Genomic DNA, 26,287 nt, shown 5'->3' with positions numbered 1-26,287 from the left:
AATAACTCTGTTTATAGGTGAGTAGAATTCTTGTATTTTAGTGTAAGATGGCTAGTTATTAGATGGTGGCCAGTAATTGACGATTTACCCTAGTTTGATTTTTAATTCAGTAGAATTTTGAGAACATTCCGTTTTGGATATCGAGACAGGGCACGGTCCATAAGGGTCATTAAGTTCATAAGAAACGTCTAACCCGCAAAAAACTGAAACCCCACACTACAGTCGCAACCGATCCCAACAGTCCGAAGCGAACGAATGCATCGCATGTATGACATTGTGTTTGGTGCTTGTGTTATAGTATGGAACTGCTGCTCTTTTACCCTGATGTGATATCCGATTTTATGATGATGATGACTTCGAATCAAATGTATGGCCTGTCTAAATCACTAGCGCCAAGCAGTAAATATACTGAGCGGCAAAAAAACTGGCCTTCTAATGTATGCAGTAATAGCTAATTTTGCATGTAGAGAGTGGGTCAAATTTTGTGCCGCTGAGTATACTTATGTTCTAATTCAAAAATATGTTTACGTTTAGAAAATCTCATTTACATAGACACAATCTGAAAGGTTGGTGGCATCTTTACTATGCACCCACTCATTAATTTTCCACGCCACATAAAGCGCGCTATGTTAGCACATTCGTTACGTGGAACCAATACAGCGTACCGAGGCTTGCTGTTTTTCTTAAGTTTATTTTACTACTTGACTATTTCACAAGTAGTTATGTACATGTTTTCAGGCCTTGCTAATTTAGACATAGGTGAATTGTTCACCTCTGAGGGATTAATTTAAAGGCGCGTATTTTAAGAAATTCGATTGATTTTATACTACGTTGTAGAGCAGGCAAAGTCTAATATTTGCGTAGATTTATATGATCGCTATACGCACTATGCCTGAAAAAAGGCAAATATTTTAGACTAGTAAGACAGGTACCTCATAATATATACAGGATGATCAATTCAGGGTCAGTAGGAAGAAGTCAGAAACTACGAGAGATAGCGAAACCTGTTCTTAGGAACCATAGCTTCGATTTTAGATGGCATTCAAATTTATTGTTTTAACTCTCATACATAGCCGGAAATCGAACCAGGTCAAAATCTTTGAACTGTTATAAATTTAGCACATTTTTTTGTTATTGTTGATGGTGTGAATCATATCATAAGTAAACAGAAACACATTTTACAAGCTTTTATTCAACTTTCAATGTGTGTATGTACAGTCAAGGGCAAAGATATCGACACGGCCAAAGTTTCAAAAATATGTATGCACGGCCTTAATGTCAAGTACATAAAATCGTGTATACATATTTTTGTAACTTTGGCCGTGTCGATATCTTTGACCTTGACTGTACCATCAGCTAAATATGCTAATCTACCACCCTAAAGTTAATAATCGTTTGCATGTCATAAAACAATAATGCCAATAGGGTTTACTAATGTTTAAAACTAACCTATCTAAACCTAAAGGGTTCTACACGATGGCTCGGAAATAAATCCTGAAATGCGAAATGAAACAGGTTGCCAAAAGTTACGTTGCGAAAAGGCAGTACTCGTGCCAATAGACGTCTCTGTCAACTTGAAAGTTCGACTTAAGCGACATATTCATTTGATAGGAACTTGTTTAAAAATTGATAGACCACTTATTGGGCTGATGGTACAGTACAGTACTACTGGAAGTGCGTCAAATTGAACTTGCAAGATTCGCCCCGTACATACATACATACACACTGCAAGTTAAATAAAAGCTTGTAAATCTGTTGTTCCCTTATGATTCTCACCATCAACAATAGCAACGAAAGACTGAACAGATTTTATATCATTGTTTACAGAGATTTTGACCGGGTTCGATCCCCGGTTATATATTAAGTAAAAAATTTAATGCCATTTTTATCCGACTGCCCGAAGGAGGGTTACTAAATCTAAACTCGACGCCATGGTTCGTAAGAACAGATCTCGCTATCTCTCGTAGTTTCTGGCTTCTCCCTACCGACCTATTTTGACTGATAATAATCACGAATTGAAAATAACGGCGGTAAATACAGCAAATAATTTTTAATTTTTGAAAGTCTACGCTGAACTAACGTTAGATTTAACGTATAGGCTAGTATCACAGGGATAACTTAATCAGTCATCAAGATAAGTTGCGAGTTGACATATTGACTTACGCGTCTCTTGTCCCGCGCGGCGTGCTAATTAGTGAGTGTGGTATTGCGCTGAGAGCTGAGCGATGTGCGTGTCCGCAGGGCGAGCGCAGCGGCAGCTCCGGCGACGTCTCCGACCTCACAAGAGAGTCCTGGGAGGTGAGTCCTACATGATCTTATCTCTTTACAGATTTTATTAACTTACTACATATTATACTAAATTTTACAAACACCTTCGATTTGTGACTAACAATGCATCATAATACACGTTTTTTGTCTTCGACATTGCATCTTTCTCCCACATTCCACATCAGTACACATTGAACATGATTGATTTTATAAATTAAATGCATCTATTTTTTACAATTTCATTATGAGTATGTATGTTTGATTTATTTGTATTGTGCCGGTGAGGTGCGCACGTATCGCGTCGCTTATATATTTAGCACGTGTCAGCGATGTAAACAATACTATTAAACCTACCTACCACCCCTATACGCAAATGTTACTGAGGTGTGCGAATCACTTATTTACATTATGTTGCTAATTGACAAATATAAATTAACTGGTTCAAACATACTAATTTTAATAAACATGCCGTCTCACTTTGTCTACAAAAGAAAAATTGGAATAAGTAGCAGTTACACATTGAAAGTAATTGACTGCCCCCTGCTGTGATAGTTATATTTTGTAAACGTATGAGAGCTACTACTAGCACAACTTAATACCTACTTAAGACTGAAAACAAAACAACATGAGCATACACATGGCCATATAACACATCGTGTCACTATTTAGGTTCTCGATAATCCGACAATATTAAAACACGTTTGCAGTTTAAATTTATTATTTATTTTTGTATCTCATAGAAGTGAACTGTATGTTCTTATGGGAATAAATGTCTTTAAACCGAAATTTTAATCGTAAAAAAATATTATTTTTCCACTACAATTATGCTTGTGTGCAATAGCGTCGGCTTATGGTGACGATTGTTTATTAATTGTGATATATGTGGGGTTGTTGATGCGCGTAGCTGCTGAAGGCGCCGTACGTGAAAATATATTCGATAATGAAGAGCCAGGCGGAGGCGTTGGGCGACTCGCTCGGCGAGGAGCCGCAGCCCGAGGTACCCGCGAGCGGCTGCGACCCGGAGTGCCACCGCCATATGCCGAATTTCCTACTGTCCCGCACTATCAAGGGCCCATTAAGCTATCTGCCATTGCCTTGCCCAAAAGCAACCTTCATTACATTCAACATTTTGACATAAAGAACCGTCACCATTGGACATATTGGAACGGGCAACGTTTGTACTCGAAGATATTTGACCACTCCGGACCCATCGGAAGTTACAAATTTTTCAAATATTTTTGTCAACTTCGTTCGTTCCGGGTGAATCCGAAGATGACTGTTCTGTATGCTGTGTTGCGTTCATGGTGTAAAGCGGTAAAGGGAAAAAATATAAATTTGTCAATGGCACTATCCGAGTCACAATCGCCCGCACGTGTAGCGTAAGTGTAACGCACCCTATCATAGTGAATGATTTAGTATAAAATGCACTCAGTACCCTAGATCTAAAGTCTCCAAACGACTGCTAAACAAAATCGTGTGACTGTTATAAGTAGCAAGCTTAATGTTAGTGTGAATGTTCTCCCATTGTTCTCTATTTAGAATATCTATTAAAAAAGTAAATATGATTTGCTTTCAAAACTAAATTATTGTTTATTTATAACTACACCAAAAAACTAGCAGTGGAATTTCAAGAATCCAAAAAAGTTAGTTATAGGTTTTAGTGTAGTGTCACTTGTATCCGTTGTAAGTGATTATTTGTAATTTATAATAATGTGTAATTGTAATCAATCGTCGTGAAGCGCTGCTGATATAGCCTCCATTCACCATCCGTGATTATTGTGTAACTAGGTACATATTTAGTTCTATTTAAAAAACCGTTTTAGTGCGAGTCGGACGCACGCTAGCAAAAAAGCACGTTTGTGCTCAATAACAATATTTTTTGCGTTTATAAATTGTATATTAAAATACAATAATTAGAAAGTTACTAATATGCTTAATTTTTTCTTTAATTAATAGCATACTTACTTTAAAATTCTCCAGTTCCTAAGTCCAATAAAACTCGATAGCAACATCTTAAAACAAAACTTATCCATTGAAAGAAAAATACAGTATTATTTACATTTACTCTACCCGAATGCACCATAATTGGTCAGTGGTTCGGAGATGATCAAGCAGCTTAACGTCTACTTAGTATGTACGGTCAAAAGCATATGTAAATATACATATACATACGTTACCAAGACGTCAAAAATATCTATACACCTTTATGCCACTAAACATAAGTATAGTGTATATATATTAGACATTAATGACATTGTAATAAAAACCACGCGTCATCTTAAATAAATAAATATATAAATATCATGGGACAATTCACACCAATTGACCTAGCCCCAAAGTAAGCTTAGCAAAGCTTGTGTTATGGGTACTAAGCAACGGATAAATATAATTATATAGATAGATACATAGTTAAATACATATTAAACACCCAAGACCCGAGAACAAACATTCGTATTTTTTATACAAATATCCACTTAGGTTCACATTGATAAATGATAAAGATCTTGACATTTGATGTGACGATGTGCCGCGCCGTGCAGACATTTGACCTTTGGGCGGCGGAGCAAATAAAATATAGATAGAGGGCATAGAGAATCTATTTATCTAATGATCAAGGTAACTTTTGTGTAGCTGACAGAACTGTAGCTGACCCGCCATTATTTAATTGGTTGACCATTCAATTGTGAAGGAGGTGATTAATTTTTTTTTTTGCACTTTATTATTAATTAAGGTAAAGGTACACTATTCCGGGATAGTAGGTACATTATGCCGTGATATTTTGGTTTTGGTCGTAAAATAAGGAAACAATCAGTAAAATCATAATTGAATGCAATCTTCATTAACTACGCGTAAAACACGTGTTGTCAGTGAGCGTAACGTTGCAGCGGAACTTCGTAAGGATTTGCTGTGATACTGGTGAGTTTATTTATACTAAATTTGTATCATTGTTGTTATATAGTTATTAATAGACGTTCAAGTTAACTGAAAGCATATTTTAAGTAAAATACTCGCTGCCGTAATTATGTACACCAATCTGACGCGATGTACCTAATTGCGTGAGTATCACGAAATAAGTGAAAGTCAGTCCGAAATGTTTTAATCTTTTGTTTCTATCTAGGGTTAAATTCATTTATATATTTGATGTGAATAAGTTAAGTACGGACTGCAGATTATTGTGACGTAGTTACGGTACATGGTTTTTTAAAATTTGAGTGTTATAATTGAGTACGAAATGTATACTCGTTAAGTAATTTACGTGCGAAATAATGGAGCATGGCATCGACATTAAATTTGTTTTATTTTATAAAATCAAACCACAAAGGTATTATTTCGATTTTGTGAGTATAATTGTTATATTATCTTCCAATCTATTAAGAAATTTTCTTTTTTTTTATTTATTATAACCATTTTTTTTTTGACTCCCGTAATTAAGTACACGACATTTGTACTAATGTCTCTTATTCCGGTATTATGAAGAATAGTAAAATATGTTCAAAAATAAAATACTATGGGGAGGGGTCCATTCTGTTTTTAGGCTTCCTTAGTCAACTAGGAACCGTTATCCACCATGTCCGTTTGTCTGTCCGGCCTCAGTGATCATTAGTACTAGGAAGCTGAAATATGCATAGGTATAATACATATATAAATATAATATACTTAATACATATATATTGTTACCTTTTTCAGGTACAAAATGGCCTCATCTAAATATATACCGAAACACTTCAAAAGTCGTTAAGATGTAAATGATGGGACAGTGACATCATACTTTAATGTGATTATCAAACAAAATCTCATTTTTTTTCTACAAGTTATTTTATTATTTGATATATTCAAATTATTAAGTTGAATCAATAAATTTAACTAAGCAGGTTATTCATTTTGTCATTTTAATTTAGATTACCTAAGAAGAGTATAATAAATTTCCCCCTCCAATTCCAATTCCTCCAATTCAAGCAATACAATTTTTATTTATTTCGTCATTATAATAATTATTTAAGTATTTTAAGTCAATTATCTTGATAGATGCTTGAACAATGTGAACTTTAAAGATAGCACGGAATTACGTACAACGACTCCCGGAATTAAGTCCAGAGCCAAATTTAATCTATCACGGAATAAGGTACAAAGTAAGGGTTTAGCGAAATAACGTTTATTTCTATAAATTAAAAGTAAAATAATATCCTACATCCATCTTAAAATACATATACCTAAAATAAGATAGTTACTACATCTAGAATCTTCGTATTTTTTTTAAAATCCTCAGTCAAAGTAGGAAACATCTTAATATGCCGTAATACGGTACATTTACCTTATATCTTTAATGACAATTTTAGTATATAACATTTTTAAACTAATCATACATTGGACTAAGGCATTTAGGGTTCAAACTCTTCTTCAAATACTGCAGTGTATCAGTTTCTAACTAAAGTTTCAACATCAGTATTTCAGACCCCCTGTGTATTTTAATACGTTTCTTAAAATTGTGGTAGTACTCGTATTGAATGTGTAATTATTCGTTAAAATATTATAATTATTAGTTCTATGATTTTCACAATATGCCATTAGCTTCTTCGCATTTCGTTAATAAACTTGTAATATTATAGACAAATAAGGAAAGTAGTGGAATAGAAATGGAACCAAGGTTAGGTATTTATTATCACAAAACTCCGGAGTCGATCCTACAGATTACCTCCTTGTCCGTTCAGTTACTTATGTTAAGATAAAAAGTAGTAACGCCCAACTCTGCGATATGCCGTGCCGTGTCGGACACATGAGCGTAAAAAATGGCAACAATGGTCTCTTATGCCGTCGCTGTGCTTGTGCGTCAACCGTGATGAGATGAGATGACACTCTGTGTAGCAGCCGCTTCGCAGCGCAGCGTTATGCGTTAAAAGATCAAAATACCCTAGCTTTAGGGGTGTCAACTGTAGTCGCACAGGATAAGCAGTCATACTAAATAAATATTTAACCAATCTTCATCACATATCGACATTCTGTAGGTAGTCAATTTCTTATGATTATCTGACATGTGTTTATAATGTTTTTATGTCTCACTATCTACAGAATAAAATAGAATAAGCCTTAATCAACATACTTTGAGTAAAAGATACAATCCATATAGTAATATTATAAATGCGAAAGTGTGTTTGTGTGTTTGTCCGTCTTTCACGCCGTAACGGAGCGACGGATCGACGTGATTTTTGGCATAGAGATAGTTTATGGGCCCGAGACTGACATACCTATGCTACTTTTTATCCCGGAAAATGCACTGTTCCCGAGGGAACAGCGCGCGATAACCGAATACCACGCAGGTGGAGCCGCGGGCAAAAGCTAGTATTATTAATAAAAGGAAGATATTTTCCGCATTTAACTTATAACTATAAACATAACTATTCATAAGTGTGATAAATGGATTGGGCTCAGCGTATGCTGTGAATGCACACAAAAACGCGCATGCAGCCCAAACCTTTAGAATTGATGCTTATCTTTGTTTTTACTTATAACTGTGTTTAGGTTCGAATACATTAAAAAAATCGGATGGTAAAAGTTTTTTTTTTGTAAAACGTTAATTTTGTAAAATGTCTATTACGTCTTTTTCCAATTCACAGGGGAACTCTAGTGAGGAGATAAATAACTATTTATGTGCCCGCTACCTGGTAACGTCCATATTGTATTTAGTCTTGACATAATTGAGCATCAAACTCTTTTGTGTGCGACAGTAATAGCCAGCTCCAGTAGCGTACTGCCTAATTTGACAACGTTCTAAATTATAATGTTATAGTTACTGTACCAGTTTTGAAGTGACATTTCCGTCTCATGGGGACGCTGGAGGCGCCTCGTCGACGTAATATGATGAGATGCTATATAGATAACTTGCGCTGCGAGAAGGGTCAATTTGTTCTGTTTGTTAATCATTTTTAAGTTTGTATTCATCTAATATTATGCAACCTTGTCCATGTTAGTGGGTTTATTCCGCTGTATCGTTTTTTTCTCGAGGTCACAATTTATGTTGTTGCTTAGTTTCTAAAAGTAAACTTTTTATGCAGTCGTAATTTAGTCAGTGGCTGAAAATAGAAAGATAGTAGGTAGATACAGTCAAGTTCAAAACATAAGCTTTGTGCAATAGGTAGCTAGTTGCGAATAGTCATCCATGAAACAAGTTTTCAGCTGTCTACCCTAAATGCTAGTGCAAATTAATTCAATTATTTTCTGTAATGAGTTATTTATTGCATTAATCGGATGAAAGTACGAGTAGGTACACCTATAAATTATTTTTCACGACACTGCTCGAAAATGTGGCCTAATAACCTAAATCCAGTACCTAAAACTGCCTATACGAGTTTATGTAGGGACATTTAGCAGCTGACTCATTTATGGCTCGCAAAACACGACAACAATATAACACATTTCGGTAACAGGTCGTATCAAATAAATGTATCTCATAGTACGATACGACTTTTTAGAGTATATTTCAGAATTTCATTCCCGGCGTGCTGAAACGACAATCGGCCCAATCAAAAGTAATCGCCTGCTGCATGTGAAATTAAATTGACCAATGAGAATGCGTCATTTAGGACTTTTATTGTGTTTTTTTTTCTTAAACGCATAATATGCACAAAATGTTTTAATTTTTTAAGTATGAAAAAACCGGCTAAGAGCTTGTCGGCCACGCCCAGGAGAGGGTTTTGTAGCCATTACGAAATAGTCAAGTAATGTATTTTTAAGGATTTCGTATTGTGTACGGAATCTTCCATGTTTAGGTATGTTTTGTACCTTAGAACTACTAATAATTCTCAAGCAATCTTAGCCGCTATAATTTTCCTTGTAAATTTGATATATTTGCTACCATTCTGAATTTTTTATATTTTTTCCACCCAACAGTTTAGATTGGGGGCTCAATTTTAATGTTTTTTTTTTTCTCTTTAAAGTTGAATATTTCGCAAACAGATCACTGAATCGAATAATCGTCTTGGCAACGCCCCAATAGTTTCAAATCCAACCGAATGATGTCACAAAAGAAAAACTAAAATCGGCCGGAGGAGTGGCACTATTTACTGGCCCGGATAATATCGACATTGAAATACCGACCCGATTATTCGTGTACACGCCCATACAAACTCGTGTCAAACTGACATGAGTTTCTATGGACGTGTACAAGAAAAGTCGGGTCGGTATTTCCATGTCGGTATTATCCGAGCCGGTAAAGAGTGTCACTCGGCGTGAGCATTCCGGAGCTTTCTTTTCATCTATTGCTTACTTTCCAGCCTCTACAACAATGTACTACATATATTCAAGTTTTTCCAAACACTTTTTTACACCTGACTGTACCAATGAGGATCAGTAATTTTAACACTGTTGTCGTGTAAAGTTCATATTTATTGTTTGTAATGTAAGAACATACCTAATTAACGTCAGACTCTAACTACGATACGAGTGCCGGTACTTTTTGTGATCAAGTGCGGGTAGTTCGAAGGACTCGCGCTGCTAGGCAGACTTGACACCCTAAATTTCAGTCTACTCGTGACCACGGCCACTGTAATGTGGTTGACACGTCGAGGTAAATATTACTCGTGTTTTAACGTGATAGATAAGTCCCGTTTGCGGCATTTTAACTATGAGGTTCGCTAACCACTTGGTCATCCGGTCATCAAATAATAAGTAGAATAAATATGTCACTCTCTGGTAATGATATAGTTGAAAAAATCATATATAAAGGTTTTTCATCACTTAAGCTCTGAAAGTAGGTTGCATTTAAGTCATTTAGGGGCTGTTTCACCATCCATTGATTAGAGTTAACTGCCGGTTAAATGTGATGCCGTCTCCGTCTATTCGAACAAAACAAATAGTGACGGCATCACACCTAACCGCCAGTTAACACTAATCAATGGATGGTGAAACAGCCCCTTAACTTGAAATCCGTGTTGTAAATTCGATTTACATCTTTAAGGATGTAAGTAAATTTAAAAATCTAATGCTGCTCCTTTGTATTCGCGAACTGGTAAACAAGGAGATTGTAATGCGTAATACCTACCTCCAAACCTCCATGCTGGCATAATACTGCTGGCCAGTGCTGGCTGAATGTGCCAAAGACAAAGTGCGCGAGGCCATTAAAAAAAATAAGATGGTTTGGCGCGATACATTCAAAGAGCATAAGTACCTATGTAGAAAAAGAGTGGCAACTCTATGGCCAGATTTGCATGACTGGTAGCGCGTAAGCGCTATCTCGCGGGTGTACCTAAAACGAAATTTGACATAACACACACATGCACATGCACGCACACAACAAACTTAACGTCCATAAAGCCCAGTTTAGACCTGAAGAAAAATTGTGCAAGTTGCATTACATCTCGAGGCCGTAAGTAAAGCAAACGACAAACGAGTTTGAGGTGGTCACTTGGTCAGTCGAGACGAGCAACATAATACAACTTGCACAATTTTTCTTCCAGATCTAAGCTGAGCTTAATTTCTCTTTGCCAAGTCGACGTTTGACATATTTATGTCAATTTCGTTTTAGCATCTCATAACAGAGGCGCTGAAGTGCCCGTAAAAAAGTGACGTTTTAAGTGTTCCCCCTCTGGATACATTTTCTTCAGCTCTGTTACAAATTGCGTATGCATTTATAACGGTTTGTATTTATTTTCTCACATTTGTGATGAAAAGTTGTTTAACTCGAGTGTAAATGATCAATTGATCAATTACAACCCTTGTTTATCAATCTACTATTAGAGACCACTTATAAATACATACTCGTATGTTTATTTTTAAACAAAATATCCTTTATGGGATTTGATGTGTTCAGGAAGTCACAAACATTTATTTAATTAAATTTATATTGATGAAATCTAAGTGCCCTCTATTTTCTTTTACGCAGTATACCTAAATAAGAATTACCTAATGCTGTAGTAAGTAACTAACGTATGTTGTTTATTACTTATGCGAATTACTTATACATGTAAATATTGTCACGGGCCTTATCTACCGCACACAAAACATGTTTTGTTTACCGTGATGTTTCAGCCTTATTGCAATTTCCGTCGTCACGAGTAGACTATAAAATTATAACTTAGCATGGGTCGGTATAATAACGACTGCATCTAAAAAATATCTTAAGGCCTTATTGTCTAACAGTGTTCCACAAAGTGTGTGCCGCGGCTCACTGGTGTACCTGTACCTACCTTGGTCATTAGTCGGTGTGCCTCGGAAAAATAACTTTATATCATCTCATAAAGCTAAATAGACGGACGGAAGAAAAATACTTACACAGATGTAAATCATTTATTAAATTTAAATAATAAATAAATAAATATCATGGGACAATTCACACCAATTGACCTAGTCCCAAAGTAAGCTTAGCAAAGCTTGTGTTATGGCTACTAAGCAACGGATAAATATAACTATATAGATAGATACATACTTAAATACATATTAAACATCCAAGACCCGAGAACAAACATTTGTATTTTTCATACAAATATCTGCCCCGACACGGGAATCGAACCCGGGACCTCAAGCTTTGTAGTCAGGTTCTCTAACCACTAGGCCATCTGGTTGTCAAATCATGTCTGGTTGTTATTTTTTTTTTGTATAATTATATAGATACATACTTAAATACATATTAACCATCCAAGACCCGAGAACAAACATTCGTATTTTTCATACAAATATCTGCCCCGACACGGGAATCGAACCCGGGACCTCAAGTTTTGTAGTCAGGTTCTCTAACCACTAGGCCATCTGGTTGTCAAATCATGTCTCGTTGTTAATTTTTTTTTTGTGTAATTATATACATAGATACATACTTAAATACATATTAAACATCCAAGACCCGAGAACAAACATTCGTATTTTTCATACAAATATCTGCCCCGGCCCCGACACGGGAATCGAACCCGGGACCTCAAACTTTGTAGTCAGGTTCTCTTACCACTAAACCATCTGGTCGTCTAATATATATCCAACGACACCCCACGTAAAAAATGGTGTTGACCAGAAAACGTCCTTGACGTTTTGGAAGCGTACCTACATTATATTAATGACCTTGACTGTACAAGATCGTTTTGAGATAAATTGGCTTTCTGCAGGTTGTTTGTGAATTGTTCCGTGATATTTATTTATTTATTATTTATATGTCTTCCAAAAACACTTTTGGAAGGTTTTCTAGTTTTCTAAGACCACTTCGATTTTGGGATCCTTTTGTAAAATACTATGTTAAAAGTGCTAATTTTTGTTACAATTACTTGACCGTTTTTTTATCATTTCATTTAATAAACGAAAACATACTCGTTACATGATAATAGGTATGGCGCATGCGGTTTTTACCCGACTGCCCGATGGAGGGTTATTGTAGTGCTCTTAATTTTTTAATGTATTTTCTAATATACTAAATTTATAATACGTTTCATTCTATTATCAGACCGGTAAGGTCTATTTAAGTGCAGATCTCAGACTAATATGCCTACTTTTAAAATAGTAATTACCTAATAGATACTAGATACCATATTACCAAAAGATATATATACGTTATGTCTATCCAATTTATTAAAAGTGTAAACAAACCGATTTCATCAAAATTCTTGTATAAACACTCACTGGATCGAATCAATAACACATTTATCTATAATTCGTGTCTTTTAACTAGATGTCTAATCACTTTTTTCACCAAAATTCACTTGAGTTCAATATTTATTTTTCATTTGAAAAATCTTTGTCAAAATCTGACGTTATTTCTTGATTGAAACATGTGTATGTATAATCTGTAGTAGCATAGACTAGCGTAGACAGAGATGGTGGAAAATATGACATTTTAAAAATCGGTTAATGCGCGGATCTTAAAGCAACGCAGGCTTCCTACCGGAAGGGAGTAGCCTTAGCGGTAGATTACCTTTAAAATAGTTCTGGCGTTTGCTGCGGGGGGGCATACTTACATGCAAAAACAAAACTGCCACCTGACTGTAATGACGACGTTAACACATAAATAATCCAACAATACACTAATAATTCGTGTACAGATGACTCAAAACTCACAAATTGACAGTAGTAGTCCTGCCGTGAAGCAGCGGTGCTTGCACTGTTGTGTTTCGGCGTGGAGAGTAAGACAGCCGGTGAAATTACTGGCACTTGAGGTATCCCATCTTAGGTCTCTAGGTTGGCAATGCATCTGAAATACCCCTGGTATTGCAGATGTTTGTGGGCGGTGGTGATCTCTTACCATCAGGAGACCCTCTTGCTCGTTTGCCATCCAGTCGAATAAAAAAAAAACATCACTAAGTTGTTCATCGGCGAAAAGTCGGATTTATCGCTCGACCGATCCGAAATTTGTACGGATTAGCGGACTCGATGTTGGTAAACGAGTCGGACAATAATGTACGACTTTGTTGTTTAAATTTAATTAAATAGCAATAATACGATAACAAATTACTTACATGTAAAATGTAACACCATCTTTTTGCAAGCTTGATGTCCCAGATCTCTTTTTATATCAGAAAACTGAACAATTCGGCATTTTTAGCACTGCAGCGTTCACTCGCGCGACTCTATTCGGTCTAGTTTGAAATCCGAGCGCAAGCAACAAGGCTGTTTTACAAAATTCGTATGCCCAGTTGGGCCTGTACTTTGACAGAGGGGAACGTGGCGAATGGCTACTCCCTTCCGTAGGAAGCCCGTGTTGCTCTAAGGCGCGGATGAATAAGCGATTTTTATTTACTTTCCTTAAAACTAAAAAATAGTTACTGCTTTTATAATTGAATAAACACTCTTTGGAATGAAATCAAGTATTGTAAATAATAAAATAGACAAAAATACTTTGATCTATTCAATTAATAAATTAATCGATTAACTGAACACATTAATTATTTTGCAATACTTAAGTACTAGGTTTTCACATCATTGGTCGGTTAAATGGCGTCTTTGTTTACACTTTTCATAAATTGGATCTAAATACAATATAGCAGGTTTCTGCCTAATGAGTAATTAATTGAAAAAGAATACATTAAAACATAATATCATATAATTGAAAGAGATAAATCATTATGATATGAACCTGAAGAGATTAAGTCCCTACTCGCGCCTATTACAACTTACCGACGTAGAAAGATCGTTCAGTGCCCTTAGTGTAAGTTTTCGGTTACAAAATACGTCTCGATCGAGTTCGCCTTCAAATCTCAATTTGTATGCAAACACGAACAGCGCCTCTAGCGGAACGTTTGCAATGTTCGTGTTTCCATACAAATTGAGATTATAACGCGAACGCGACCGAGACGTATTTTGTACCGAAAACTTACACTAAAGGCACAGTTCGTTGAAATGGATGTTTACAAAAAATCCATACTATATACTATATACTATATATACTATATACTATATATTACTATATATACTATATTACTTTACTATATAATATTATAAATGCGAAAGTAACTCTGTCTGTCTGTCTGTCTGTCTGTCTGTTACGCTTTCACGCCAAAACCGCTGAACCGATTTGGATGAAATTTGGTACAAAGATAGAATAGACCTTGGGAAAGAACATAGGCTATCTTTTATCGCGAAAAAGAGGCTTTAAGGGGTTGAAATAGGGGATGAGAGTTTATATGGTGGAAGTTCGTCGCTGTCGAAGATAAAACCATGAAAGTTGGCATTTAGGAACTTAATAAAAAATAAGTCGGTATTTGTAAGTTTTCTTTAAAAATTCGACCTGTGTGGGGGTGAAATAGGGGATGAAAGTTTATATATAAAGATCGTCATTGTCGAAGATAAATCGATTGTACTTTATGAAACTGCATTTGGGCACTTATAAAAAATAAAATAGATAGGTATTTGTTCAAGCGTTTTTCAAAATTTTACCTGCGAGGGGATGAAATAGGGGATGAATATTTATATGGAACGTCGTCATTGTCACAGATAAATCGATGAATCTTTGTGTTTAGGTATTGGATAGGAACAAAAAAAAACTGGTTAAATTCGACTCAGACTCGCGCAGCAAGGGTTCCGTACATAGGTATTTATGAATGAATATACATTTTTAGGAAAAAAATTGCTAATCGAGCTACCTTTATACAAAATTCCAAGTTTCTAGGACAGCGGGAAGTACCCTAAACCTTTTTCTGTTAAGGCGATTTGTATGGAAACACCTTTTTAATGACTGTAGCTTTTGATTGCGTTAACTTAGAAGTTCGATTTTTTCACAGCTTCCGGGACTTTGACCTGAGTTTAGGGTTTTAATTTCAACTCGATACATACTCCGCGCGTTTACGGGATAAAGGGTCTAAGGGTTTCATTTTTTTCCTTTTGAGGTACGGGTCCCTAAAAAACATTTGTTCCGGCTCTTTTCACATTTCGACTTTTTTCGTACTTGAAAATTTACTATAAGTGTATTTATCGGAAAAATATGTAGCTATACTTAGTAAGAATGACGTCTTAATTATAACACTTACCCTCCTAACTTATACAATAAAGGACGTAAGGTGTCAAGAGTTCACTATGAAGAATTAGTCCTTTTGTTGTTGGCAGGGTAGAATACACGTCGTATTGCTAAAATATGGTTACCCGCAAAATATATATGTTTTACCAAAAAATGGAAGAACAAAAAAAAATTAGTTGAGATATAAAGCAATATATTAAAATATATTATTTTTACATAAACCGTAGAAGTTTCTATGTTCTATTATTGGCAGAATAGGTACCCTAAATAAATTAAAAACTTTCCAAAGTTACTATTCCACGCGGACGAAGTCGCGGGCAAAAGCTAGTAATTCATAGTTTATTCCGAAAATCGCGTATTAACTACTAAATTTAGTACTGCAGGTAATTTTTAATGTTATTTTTATTATTATGTCATAAGGCTTGGTAGTAAAGCTAAAGTTTTAAGTTTTTATTTGTGTAGTCTTCTCTTATTTTCTGTGGCAATCAATGATTTTATTATTATTATTATAGTACCCCCTACATGAGTTAAAATAAAATTGTATCACAGTTTGTATACAATTGGCAGAGAAGTAGTTATTCAATAGGCCCTGTAACATGGTAAGTTTCAATTTCGCGTGCAAGCCGTAAGAGTGGGCAACGATTTATACCTAAACTTGACGTTTGTTGGAGAGAGTCCCTTCTGTACGGTAGTAAGTACTATTAGTTACGAGTATTCTGTGGTGTCGTTTTATTTTTAGTTCCTTCCTCATTTTCCAATTGGATAGCGTTGTGATTAACTCGAGCAAACCCCAGTTACAAATCCAAATATCGGCAACCTCACTGCATTTGCTCGGATGTAAAATGTCTTGTGAAATTTTTATGTTTTTCTTACTTTTTTATTTGAGATTTCTATTGCTATAATTACATTAATGTTTATCTTAATCTTTTATATCCCTTACGGGCCATTGCGATGCTGGGCAAAGGTTTATAGTTATCATTTGTATTTTAACACTTGAGACCACTCACCGTTTTAAAAGTAACATGATCTGATCATACTGCAGATAAAATACAAAACTATTAAGCCTAATCATTATTATGTACTAGCTGTTCCTCGCAACTCCGTCCGCGTAGAATAAATTTTTTGCTATCCGCGGGAACTATGCAATTCTCGCGGGATAAAAACTATCCTATATCCTTCCCCGGGACTTAAACCATCTGTATACCGAGATTCATCTAAATCGGTTCAACGGTTTACACGTGATGAGGTAACAAACAAATAGTTTTACAAACTTTCGTACTTATAATATTAGTGGGATGGGATGGAGCAGCAATATTGCGAAATTGTTGGAACTTATTTTTAACACTCGAAACAAAATTATATCCGTCACGTTAATTACTTTTGCGACTGCTTGTTTAAATAGGTAATTGATTGATAGTGAAACTTAATTAAAAATGTGATTATAGTAATAGATTCGATGACACTGAGAATTGGACCTAGATCAAATTGAATGTCTTTGAAGGGTTGGCCACTATTCTATATGTGACAGATAAGATAATCGAGTCAGGACGGCTGGTACGGTTAGCATAACAGCTTTATGTTTAGTGAGTTTTTTTTCTACCTCCTGCCATGTAGTTGGAAAAAGTCCAACAGCAACAAGCCGACTCTCCGATGACCATGCTATGCTAGTCGTTCTGGTCTATATCCGGGCGACTTGTGTCAGCCACCTAAGTGATGAATGTTGATTGTTGATGATACCAATTTGCATTTCGAGTTAACACCCAATGTAATGTTTCAATTGAAGTTTAACGGGTTTATCATTGTTATTATTCTGTCCAGTCAAGATGTTAATCGTTGCTAATTGAGAGCCTGTCGCGAACTCATTGCTCCGACATAGCACATCGTATGATTTATGCACGCGGCGGGTTTGAAACGCAAGCCATGTGCATTTCTGGTGCCGTAGCGTCGGGGACCACTAGTGCGTGCAAAAAGGTAACTGCTTTGTGATTTGCTGCTCTGCTATCGGTACAATAATATTGTAATAATAATAGCTAAGTGAATTTAGTGTAAATGATGTAGCTAAAGTGAGGTTTTACCGAACGAATTCATGTGGGTATAACCAATACCAATTCCAGGACTTATCACGTTATGACTGCTGGGTTGTGGTCGAAACGTCGATGTAATTTAAACAGTTTTTCGTTATTTAGTACCGAAAGTGGTAGTAAGTACTTATGATTGAAGATCGCGACAGCTAAAACAATAAATGCTTAGGCATATTATTAGCGTTAGTTCTGCTTGATAATGATATGCATATATTACCAGGCTCGTTAGCCACGAAATTTTTTAATCATAATCTGACATCTTTTTGTGCATTTTCCTTCCTCACATTTCCACCCTCTTCCCTCTTGATTCTCCTCTTGAGTCGTACTAAAATTATTTGTTGATCGTTAAACGGTAAGCTAGGGCTACATAGATAGATAAAACACTGTGACGTCTAAAAACCCCAATTGTAATCTTCGGATTACTTATCTAGCAATGAGTGTAAATATAACGTTCTTTGCGTAGGAGCTTAAAATGTGATATTAAATTAAAAGATATGAGATAGCGAAATAAGGTAACCGTACATCAGTAACATCAGTTCGATGAGCTTAAAACTTCTTTATTTAACTTACAATAAATAAATAAATATCATGGGACACTTGACACCAATTGACCTTGAGTCCCAAACTAAACAAAGCTTTTACTATGGATACAAGGCAATGGACACACAACGGGTGTTTGATAGTTGGTTTATGTCTAATATTGCAAGTTTTATTTCACCAACTCGCAAAGCATAAAATTAATACTTCTTCACTACTTAAAATGTTTATGTATGTTATTTTAATGGTAATTCCACTAGAAGTGATACACGGAAAAAAAGGATGTCTTAGACCCTTACCCTTTACCCTTTACCCTTGGTCAAGACAATAATATTTCGTATATAGCCGACGCCATATTGTATTGGATGAAGAAAAATATTATCTTGGGTTAAGACTATTATCTTACTAAAATAAAATAATTACTTAGATTTAAACAATATTCCTGAGACTATGAATATTCTTGGTCAAAAAATTCCTTTTTTTTCGTGTAGGTACTTTAATTTTTACCAAGACTTTATTAAGCACCTAATTAAACAAATTTCTCGTAAATAAATAAATTTTTCATATAATTCTCGTGTCACAGTGTTTGTGACCAAACTCCTCCGAAACAGCTTGACTGTTTTTTATGTTTTTTTTGTGTATATTTGGTAGGTCTGAGAATAGGACGTAAACTATTTTTCATACTTCTACGCGCACGGAGTCGTGGGCAACTGCTAGTATCAATCTAAAACTTAAATCAAGATTTCAGTCACAAAAAACTCCCTGCTAACAAACTCCAGACACACACATACTCGTATTACATAGCAGCATATTTTGATTGGTTTACGTGGCAGCGCGTTAAATACTTACTTTGAATAAATCTACAAATTTAATAACTATTTGCATTTTATAAATAAATTTCGTGGTGTTTTTATAAATATACATATAGTCTCATTACTAAGCCGTGTGAGGTGAGACGAAGTCCCAACAGCATTCTGAAGGAAATTGCTGCCCGATTTGATTATCCGATCTTAAATTATTGGACTGAGCAGATAAAGAGTGTGGTGCAGTTTGTAACATAGATAGTATAATAATAATAATAATAAATATATGTCCTTAAATACTAACACTAGAATAAGTTTAAAATGTATTATCTTTTGGGTGTACTGCCTTTTCGGCGAAATATGTTTCGCAAAATTTCACTTAGCAACCAACCTTTCGCCAAAGTTTCATTTAGCAAACTAATATTTGGCATAACTTTACTTCGCATTTTTTTTATTTCGCAACATTTATACATTGCAAAATTTTACTTCATCACACATTTATGTGGCAAATAATTATGTAGCAAATGATTGGCTTAGGCAAATAACAAATTGTCAAATAACATTTGGGCAATTTTTTACATTGCAAAGTTATACTTTAATTTGATTTGTGCGAGCGAGCGAAGCGAGCGAGCAAGACGGTTCGGAGCAGAAGCGACTTGGATAGTTTAGGTTCAGAAGGCTAAGGCGGGAGCGAAGCGGAGCGTAGCTCCCGCCTTAGCCTTCGATGTTAGGTTTTTTTTATAGCAGCCAGGATAAATGACACTAGAAAAGTAGGTTGGATGCCATTCAATAAGTTGCTATATTAAGGTATGCCAATCAATACATTTGACGAAAACATAAATGACATCTTAAAAAAAATCCAGATAATAATTTGCATAATAATAATTTATTGAATCATTAGTTGGAAAATGATATTAGTGCAAAACGTTGAGTTGGGAAATAATATTTCGCCTAAATAAAAATATGGGATAAATAGTTTCGGAGTTAATAATTTGCTAAATAATTTTCGCCGATACATTAGTAAACCTATCTTTTGTTTTGTTTATTTAATTACTAATACACTATGGATACTCTGTTTTTCCGAAATAAAGAATTTGAATTGAATTGAATTGAATTTTGGAATTGAATTTCGGAGTCTGTTAAATTGTTATTTATACTTTTTACTCTTGATCGCATAAAAACAACGTTTATTGGGTCTATAAGAGATTATCTAGGACTACATGATCATCATTATCAATTGGTGTGAATTATTTTTGTTATGCAAACGTACAAGGTACCTATGTATTTTTTTTAGTCTTCATTATTAATCCGATACGTATATTTTATGTATGACTATTAATGACTTTGGTTCTTCCTCTGAATTTGCCACCTGAAGCAATGCGTGTTGTGCGTACAGAGAAAAATGCAGAAATTTCAACCCGTCTGCAAATAACGTGTCTTAGGTATGTTTTCTAACCGAACCAGCAGACTATCCATTTAATAAATTGCAGAGATTGGGTTGCTACAAACAACCACCGTTAGATAACGCAAATTTTTCGTCCCTCTAGCATTAACTGAGAATGATATTCATATTAATTTACTAGGGTATTTTGATTAGTGTTCATACACAGTTCGTAGGTTAAAGTAGAGATCATAAGGCAAATAGATATCTAGAATCGTGCCAAGTTTTACATACTTACTTACTGTATTTTAATAACTATCGATAAGGTTAGTAAAAGGCTACAATGAACTCTTAGATGACATCCAATTGTATTTTGAGTTGTTATTTGTTTCACTGTATTATTAAATATTATTTTCAGTATTAACCTTTGTACACGTCTTTGGTATGAATATTCATAAAATAACCTTAAACCTAGTAATATTTGCGAACGCTGGCAATGGGTTGACGCAAACCTTTCCCGGCGGCTGGCTTCGCCGCACGTCGCCGTCGCGGCAGTTCCGTTAATCCGGATACGCGGCGCGAGTCGTCGCTACCGCCGCCGTCGCGCGCCTCAGGCCTCAGGCCTCGAGCGCCACGAGCCACGACTCGCATTCCATTCAATGTCGTCAGTGATTCGCGCCTTTCCAATCGTTTATAATTAAACATGCATTTCACTATTTTCAACCAATTTGTCATCTCATCACACCAGTCATCACTTTAAAATTCGATTTAAACTGCTGGTAACGATCAGCATACTTAGAATACGAAGTATCCATTAATTACCAATCATTAATAATTACTTTTTATAAAGCTATCGTCTTAAATGCATTTTTACGTAAGTAAGGTAAACAGCAATCTCAATTACCCCAGGAATTATTAGATGCAAATACCGAACAGATGTATGTAACGAATTTATAGATGGCTAGCTTTTAATAAGCACTGGAAACCTCCATATTTAACATACAAATTTTAATTGGCCAGCAGGCAGAATGAATTCGTTTTCCCCGTATGGGCATCAGGTGGCCGCGAGCCGACGGCGCCGCGCCGCCGCGCGCGACCAGTTCCCCAGCAGCGGCGCTCTGCCGTGCCCGCCGCGCCGCTTTAGTCGCCGCATGTTATTCAAAACATTTGGACGTTAGCCATTAATTCCGCTGACCGTCAGCTGCACACATCATTGGCGATTGTTTCCGTGATAACTACGCGCTCGTTAAACCGGCCGACCGTCAATTATAACGAACTTTGTTTATAAGCCGACGGTCACGAAGCCGTCGTTCAGTGTTTAGTTACGAAACCTTGTAATCGCGTGGGTGATTCTAAATTAGCTTTGGCCAATGTGGCCGTCGTCGTGTTTTTCTGGTGCATCATAACGACCCGCGACACATTGCAGAGCAGTTCGCTATTGTGTAGTGCGTGAGAACTAATACAAATGCACAGTATGAAATGTATAGAGATGGTGCGCCTCGGGCCTACATCCACGGAAAGGTCTTCAACTTTCGACAGCGATAAGGTGAGGCCGCGCGTTGCGATACCGGGTGCTGCTTGCACGCAAAAAATACGGCCACGAATACGACATCACCATGTATGTTTTGAAACGTACAATGATTGGGGTAAATTAAAAAAATGATATCGTATCTTGCATCATAAATTGCTTTCTGTAGATAGGTAAGTATATCGTTTTATTTACAATTAAACGTTTTTAAAAAGTGAGTAATAACAAGACAAGACAAGGTACAACTATATACATATTTCATGTTTTGTTTCCTGATGTACCCCTGCGTAAAAAACAATCCATGAGTTTACTCACTATTTGATGAATAGCTGAACTTCACTCATTCATACCTACGTTTACGTAAGCGTCATTGTTATTAAGTAGGCGTAATGTAGAATACTTCTTCAATATTAAACACAGCATATCCTCTTTAGGGTTCCGTGGCCAAAATGGCAAAAACGGAAACCTTATAGTTTCGCCATGTTTGCTGTCTGTCTGTCTCCGTCCGCGGCTTTGCTCAGGGACTACGATCTATGCTAGAAAGCTGTAATTTTGTACAAACACTGTATTTATATAAAAACTATGCCGACAACAATAAAAAGTTAGAAAAAAAAATTCAGAGTACAGTCACCAGCACCAATATCTGACACAACAAGCGTGCATAAATATCTGATACGACTTTATTTCTAGGGCCGGAAGGACGTGTCAGATATTTTTGCACGTTCCGCTGTGGCAGATATTAATGCTGGTGACTGTACCTCCCATAGACGTAAAGTGGGGGTGATTTTTTTTCTCATCAAACCTTGTAGTGGGGTATCGTTGGATAGGTCTTTTAAAATCATTACGGGGTTGCTGAATTGATTTTTCAATTCAGTGACATGTTTGCAAAATATTCAACTTTAAAGTGCTAATTTTCATTAAAATCGAGCGTCCCCCCCCCCCCCCCTCTAAAATCTAAACCGGCGGGTGGAAAAAATTTAAAAAATTAGGATGGTAGTAAGTAATATCAAACTTACAAGGAAAACTATAACGGTTAAGTTTTCTTGATAATTATTAGTAGTTTAAGAGTAAATAGCAGCCTAAGGTATAAAATCCGTACAAAATACAAAATCCTTAGAATATATTACTTAATTTTTTCATAATGGCTACGGAACATTATTTCCGGCGTGCCCGACACGCTTTTGACTGGTTTTTTTATAATATGAACGCCCTCGCGAAACTTCTGTTTGGTTCGATTAATTAATGTCTTAGATCAGGTAAGGATCTGTATCATATCTGTTGCGATTTCGGTGATATTTATTTATCGCCGATGGCTGAATCAACAACTTCAATAAAAAAAAGTTACATTTTTAATTCTTACTTGTACTTACAAGTAAAAATAAAACTCTTATGATCACCTTTTTCTATCTACCATGTGATCTTTTCCGCTGGAAACATTTTATTATAAAAAAGTAGAAAATTTCAGTATACGTATAGAAATATTTACTGCATAAACTGCATATATTTACAGTTGGAATAACCGTCAATAATATCGAATCAGGTAAGTTGATCAATATTCAAAAACCAAAAAAATTATCGATGCAATCGAGTGAAATGTAAAGGTAAACGTCCACTTGTCGGTATCGTACGCATCGGACGCATCGCACGCAACGGATCGTAGTATTCTTTGTATAGAAACTCATATAAGTGCGTCCACCTGTCCGCATCGTAAGCATCGCACATTTCTATACAAAGCAACAAATCCGATACGTCCGAAGCGTACGATGCGGATAAGTGGACGCCTACCTTAATACTAATTTCCCACACATGACACATTTTAATGACAGTTGGATATTTATACTTATTTGATTACACATTATACGATATTGAACCTATATCGGATAGGCTACGCAGATACTTATTTAGTAGCTAAGTAATTAATTAATACGTACCTATATTTTTCATTCTCTCTTCATAATGCTTCGTTCATTCCCCACAATTAGCGACATCGGCAAGTAGCTGAAAAACGATGTTTTAAATGAGACCCGCAAAATACCACTCATGAATGAAATTGTGAAAATCTGTGGGCTTACCTTTTGCTGCTAACTATCCGTTGAAAATAAGATTTTATCAATTGAGAAAAATAATATACCTAATAGGTAGACCTAAGTGTGGTAATTTTCCTATCACTTTACTTGTATTTCGAATTCATCTTAGATTGAACAAGTTTTGAATGGCGATTTAAAAAAATCAGCATCCTGGCTGAGCTATAATAGAGGTGTTTCACTGCACGTCGAGACCTGACACGTCCGAAGGTCTAGTTGACACCACCGAAACGAGTCCACGACGGTGTGTCACACACAATATCTAGTTACAAATTAAAACGTCATGTTGTCCTGTCCTATCAGTACTTTAGCTTCTTTGATAAGTTGATAACTATTCATTGTGATCCAAATTAATAGTTTACATATTGGATTAATGGCCTGATGTGGTCCTGATAATAAATAAACCTTAGTTAAATAAATTGTACGACGCGGCTGAGATCATACAATGGTAGCTAATATGTCTCAAATTTAGTTGGACAAAACGGGTTTTAATTACCTCTTTATTTAAATTCTGCCATTGCCTGGTCGCTGTAATGAACTTTGACTACTAGATAGCCTAGTGCAGGGATGGGGTTGTACGTAATTTTACAGACAATTTCGTTTCGGAGACTTTTCTTCTCATATTATCGTTTCATAGAATAATCAATACGCAGAACACTTACTTTGAAGAAATTTAAATCAATGGTCTTTGTTACAAATCAAATGTATTTACAAATTCATATCATAGAAGAACAAATCAAATATTCTTTATTCTTGAACATGAACCTACCGTGAAACTCACTCATATTAACTACGTAATAATATATCGGATAACTCACGTCTGAAATTGAGTTTAGATCGACATGTTTCGGGCTAATCCGTAACCCTTCGTCTGGGAGCAACGCGACTTGGCGGCTGTTGCAACACGCTCATTGCGTGCCACCTCCCGGAGCGCAGCATATACACCCACCCATACACAAGCTTTGTTTGCTTTGGGACTAGGTCAATAGGTGTGAGTTATCCCATAATATTTATTTATTTAATGAACTGAACAAACTGCGTCAGCTCTGTTAGGTAGGTACTTTTTTATCACAAAATATTTTTTTACGTTTAATGCGCTTATTCTCGGATTCGGATGCAGTCAAATCTCTTAAATTTAATACTAAGTTACCAATACTGTTAGACCAATTAAAATATTGTTCATACAACACACAATACACTAATTCAAATCGTAAATTACTGATTAAGCTTTACATAATCCATCGATTGTTGTACACATAAGCAAGCATTTAGATAAAAGTGGCACTTTGATTGCCCCAAGATAAATATGAGTTTATATTTTGGTTGTAAAGTCAACGTGTTTTAGTCTGGGTTTGGATTCGTTGCGAACTTGAAGAATAAAAAGGCCTGCCATTCTTTATAACAATGGCTCTCGTAGGAATCCAGCCATAAGTTAGCAGCTGCTAAATATGACGTAACCGACCGTTCAAATACATCATCAATTGTCGCCAACTTGTGCTTTTTCCACCATCCATACTCTAGTGCCTATAGTACTCTGCGTAAAATATCTTTCATATCATTGCTAAAAATATATATCTTATTAGCAAAATCTCAAAAGATCTAGAGTGCAGTTTCGAAAGGAAAAGCCAAAACCAAAATGTTTCGTCTCGTGCGTAGAATAGCACGTCAGCTTATGGAAAAATTGCGAAAAGCAGAGATGTTAATGTTTAACATGACTGTGCGCAGAAGAGGCACGATGCACTCCATAAGCAGGAGAGGGACTTTAGGCTCCATCAGAACAACCGCCAAACGCAGCATACGCAGGGGCACAATCCATTCCATATGCCAGGTGAGATAAAGATAAAATTTTGTGTCACAGGTAGCACAGCGAATATTTATTTCCTGTACGTATACTTATAACTGGAACATATTAATTGTATTGGCTTATCTGTAATGACTGTCCACGATAAAATCCGGGCATGCCTGATCTGGTCTATCTTTGTAATGAATGCTAATTTTCAAGCAGCACTTTTTTGTAATAGTCAGTGGTTATGCAACTACATAACAAAAATACAATCACAATAAAATGTTAGAGCGTCTGTGAGTTAGCTTTATGTAATTCACTGTGCCTAAATTGCTCTGTACAGCGTTTTTTGATAATCTTCACTCGTTTTCAACTTCAATGCCACAATTGTATTTAAATTTT

The 26,287-nt window shown here is 35.8% G+C and overlaps 1 protein-coding gene and 1 long non-coding RNA gene across 24 annotated transcripts in view; both read left to right on the top strand.

The window, feature by feature from the left end:
- mtd (TLD domain-containing protein mustard) overlaps positions 1-26,287 on the top strand; it is a 181,079-nt gene that overhangs the window by 145,545 nt on the left and 9,247 nt on the right. For 18 of the 23 annotated variants that reach the window (XM_074089886.1, XM_074089945.1, XM_074089936.1 and 15 more), the window contains 2 exons: positions 2,242-2,298; positions 3,173-3,265. In XM_074089886.1, coding sequence (XP_073945987.1) covers positions 2,242-2,298; positions 3,173-3,265 — 150 coding nt within the window. Of the gene's footprint in view, positions 1-2,241; positions 2,299-3,172; positions 3,266-21,002; positions 22,037-22,061; positions 25,931-26,287 lie in introns of those variants that run through there. The other 5 variants (XM_074089842.1, XM_074089978.1, XM_074089854.1 and 2 more) reach the window with 3 other exon arrangements.
- LOC141429634 (uncharacterized) lies at positions 3,285-6,162 on the top strand. The gene is made up of 2 exons (XR_012451558.1): positions 3,285-5,184; positions 5,956-6,162. It is a non-coding gene; the product is annotated as an uncharacterized lncRNA (long non-coding RNA).

Source organism: Choristoneura fumiferana, chromosome Z (genome assembly GCF_025370935.1).
Source record: "Choristoneura fumiferana chromosome Z, NRCan_CFum_1, whole genome shotgun sequence".
Taxonomy (NCBI): domain Eukaryota; kingdom Metazoa; phylum Arthropoda; class Insecta; order Lepidoptera; family Tortricidae; genus Choristoneura; species Choristoneura fumiferana.
Note: the sequence above shows the minus strand (reverse complement) of the source record. Positions and strands in the feature narration are given on the sequence as shown.